Genomic DNA, 1746 nt, shown 5'->3' with positions numbered 1-1746 from the left:
GGGGTCGACTACGCGGGCCCCTTCTTCGTATATAATCGTCGTTCTCGTGGGGCAACGCCGTTCAAAGCGTACGTGTGCATTTTCGTTTGCTTTACCACAAAGGCGGTTCATTTGGAACTTGCTTTTTCCTTATCTACAGACTCGTGTTTGTCGGCTCTGAGGCGTTTCATCGCTAGGCGCGGTCGCTGCTCGCGGATCTACAGCGACTGCGGCACCAATTTCGTGGGGGCTCAGCGCGAGCTCGTCAGCTGCATGGAGGCGGCCTCAGGGCGAGAACAAATCCAGTGGTCCTTTAACCCCCCTTCCGCGCCACACTTTGGTGGCCTCTGGGAAGCGGGGGTTGAGGCGACAAAAACCCACTTGAAACGCGTGGTGGGAGCGCAGATCCTCACGGTAGAGGAATTCAGTACCCTCCTAGCACAGGTAGAATCCATCCTGAATTCCCGACCTTTGTGCCCCACCAGCTCGGATCCCCACGACCTCGGGGTGCTCTCCCCGGGGCACTTTATCACATTAGAGCCGCTCGTAGCGGTTACCTATTCCGACCTAGACCCGGTGCCGATAGGCAGACTCGATCGATGGCAGCTGGTGCAGCACATGCACCAACAGTTCTGGAAGCGGTGGCATGAAGAATATCTACACACCCTCCAACAACGACCAAAGTGGCTAAAGCCGGCTGACGCGATATCAAAGGGCACGTTGGTCCTTCTAAAAACCGAAAACGCCCCTCCTCTGGCGTGGAGACGAGGGCGCGTCGAGGAATTGCATCCGGGTCGTGGCAGGGTCGCCCGGGTCGCTACGGTGAGGACGGCGGATGGCCTCCTTAGTCGCCCTCTGGTGAAGCTGTGCCCTCTGCCGATGGACGGCTCACCGGAGGGACTCGCTCAAACATAGAAAATACGGTGTATTTTGGTGGGCGGTAATGTTTGGCGCACCGCCGTGTATCATAGTGTAAATAGTAGCTAATTATAGGATCGATTTCGTGTTGTCGCTTCACATTGTTAATTGTACGGTTCTTGTATTGATTAGTTATACCGGGTTAAATTATCGCGCCTATTAGCGAAACGTCGGTGGATCGCGATTAGTACACTTGTCGATATTCGCGCGACTCACCCGACTCGTGCTGCCCGCCCGCGGGTGGCATTCCCCATTATGAGAGGAATTCGGTACTCGCTCGCGCCGTACTTCGCAGGTGCGCGAGCCGGAGTACGGAAGAGAGGGACTCCTCGTCAAACACTCGGAGAGGACACACCTCTCCGCAGAACTTTTCGTCAAGCCGCCGTGCGGCACACACACACATATTCGCAAGACAGCCGTCTTACGGCAAACACATTTTTGGCCAGCCGTCTTGCGGCAGGGACTCATCAGTCGAACGTCGTGAAGCTCACACGTTACCGTTTTCGCGTGCGCGAACTCGGAGTGCTCGGTCGCCCATCGCAGACCACGAAGACCTAATCGCTTGCTATCCTGCCTATCTGTGCCTGCTTGCTATACCTGCCTGCCCGCTTGCTATGCCGGACTGTTGCATGCTTTCGCCTTGCACGCCAGAGATCTCGCCAACGGGAGGACGACGTCAACACCCAGGAGGCGCCGGGCAACGACACGGTGAGTCGCCACGCATCTCTTTTGATATTCGCTTGCTTGCTTCGCTTTATTCGCTTTCGCGAGGGCACGGGCCCTCTGGTCCTTCGAGAAATTTAGTTGACCAATCGCAAATCCGGGGAGCGCCTCATACCCCCCCGTGCA

General features: G+C 56.7%; 1 protein-coding gene across 1 annotated transcript; it reads left to right on the top strand.

Annotated features, from left to right (window-relative positions):
- Positions 1-252: 252 nt before the first annotated feature.
- LOC112465966 lies at positions 253-894 on the top strand. The gene has a single exon (XM_025033801.1). The coding sequence runs from the start codon at positions 253-255 to the stop codon at positions 892-894; it is 642 nt and encodes a 213-aa protein (XP_024889569.1).
- The last annotated feature ends 852 nt before the right edge of the window (positions 895-1746 follow it).

This window comes from Temnothorax curvispinosus, unplaced genomic scaffold, assembly GCF_003070985.1.
Source record: "Temnothorax curvispinosus isolate PA1 unplaced genomic scaffold, ASM307098v1 QBEX01015686.1, whole genome shotgun sequence".
In the NCBI taxonomy this organism is placed as follows: Eukaryota; Metazoa; Arthropoda; class Insecta; order Hymenoptera; family Formicidae; genus Temnothorax; species Temnothorax curvispinosus.
The sequence above is the reverse complement of the archived record's forward strand: the minus strand, read 5'-3'. Positions and strand labels throughout refer to the sequence as shown.

Coding starts and splice junctions, on each gene's coding strand:
- LOC112465966 (XM_025033801.1), top strand. CDS start 253: ATGGAGGCGGCCTCAGGGCGAGAACAAATCCAGTGGTCCTTTAACCCC.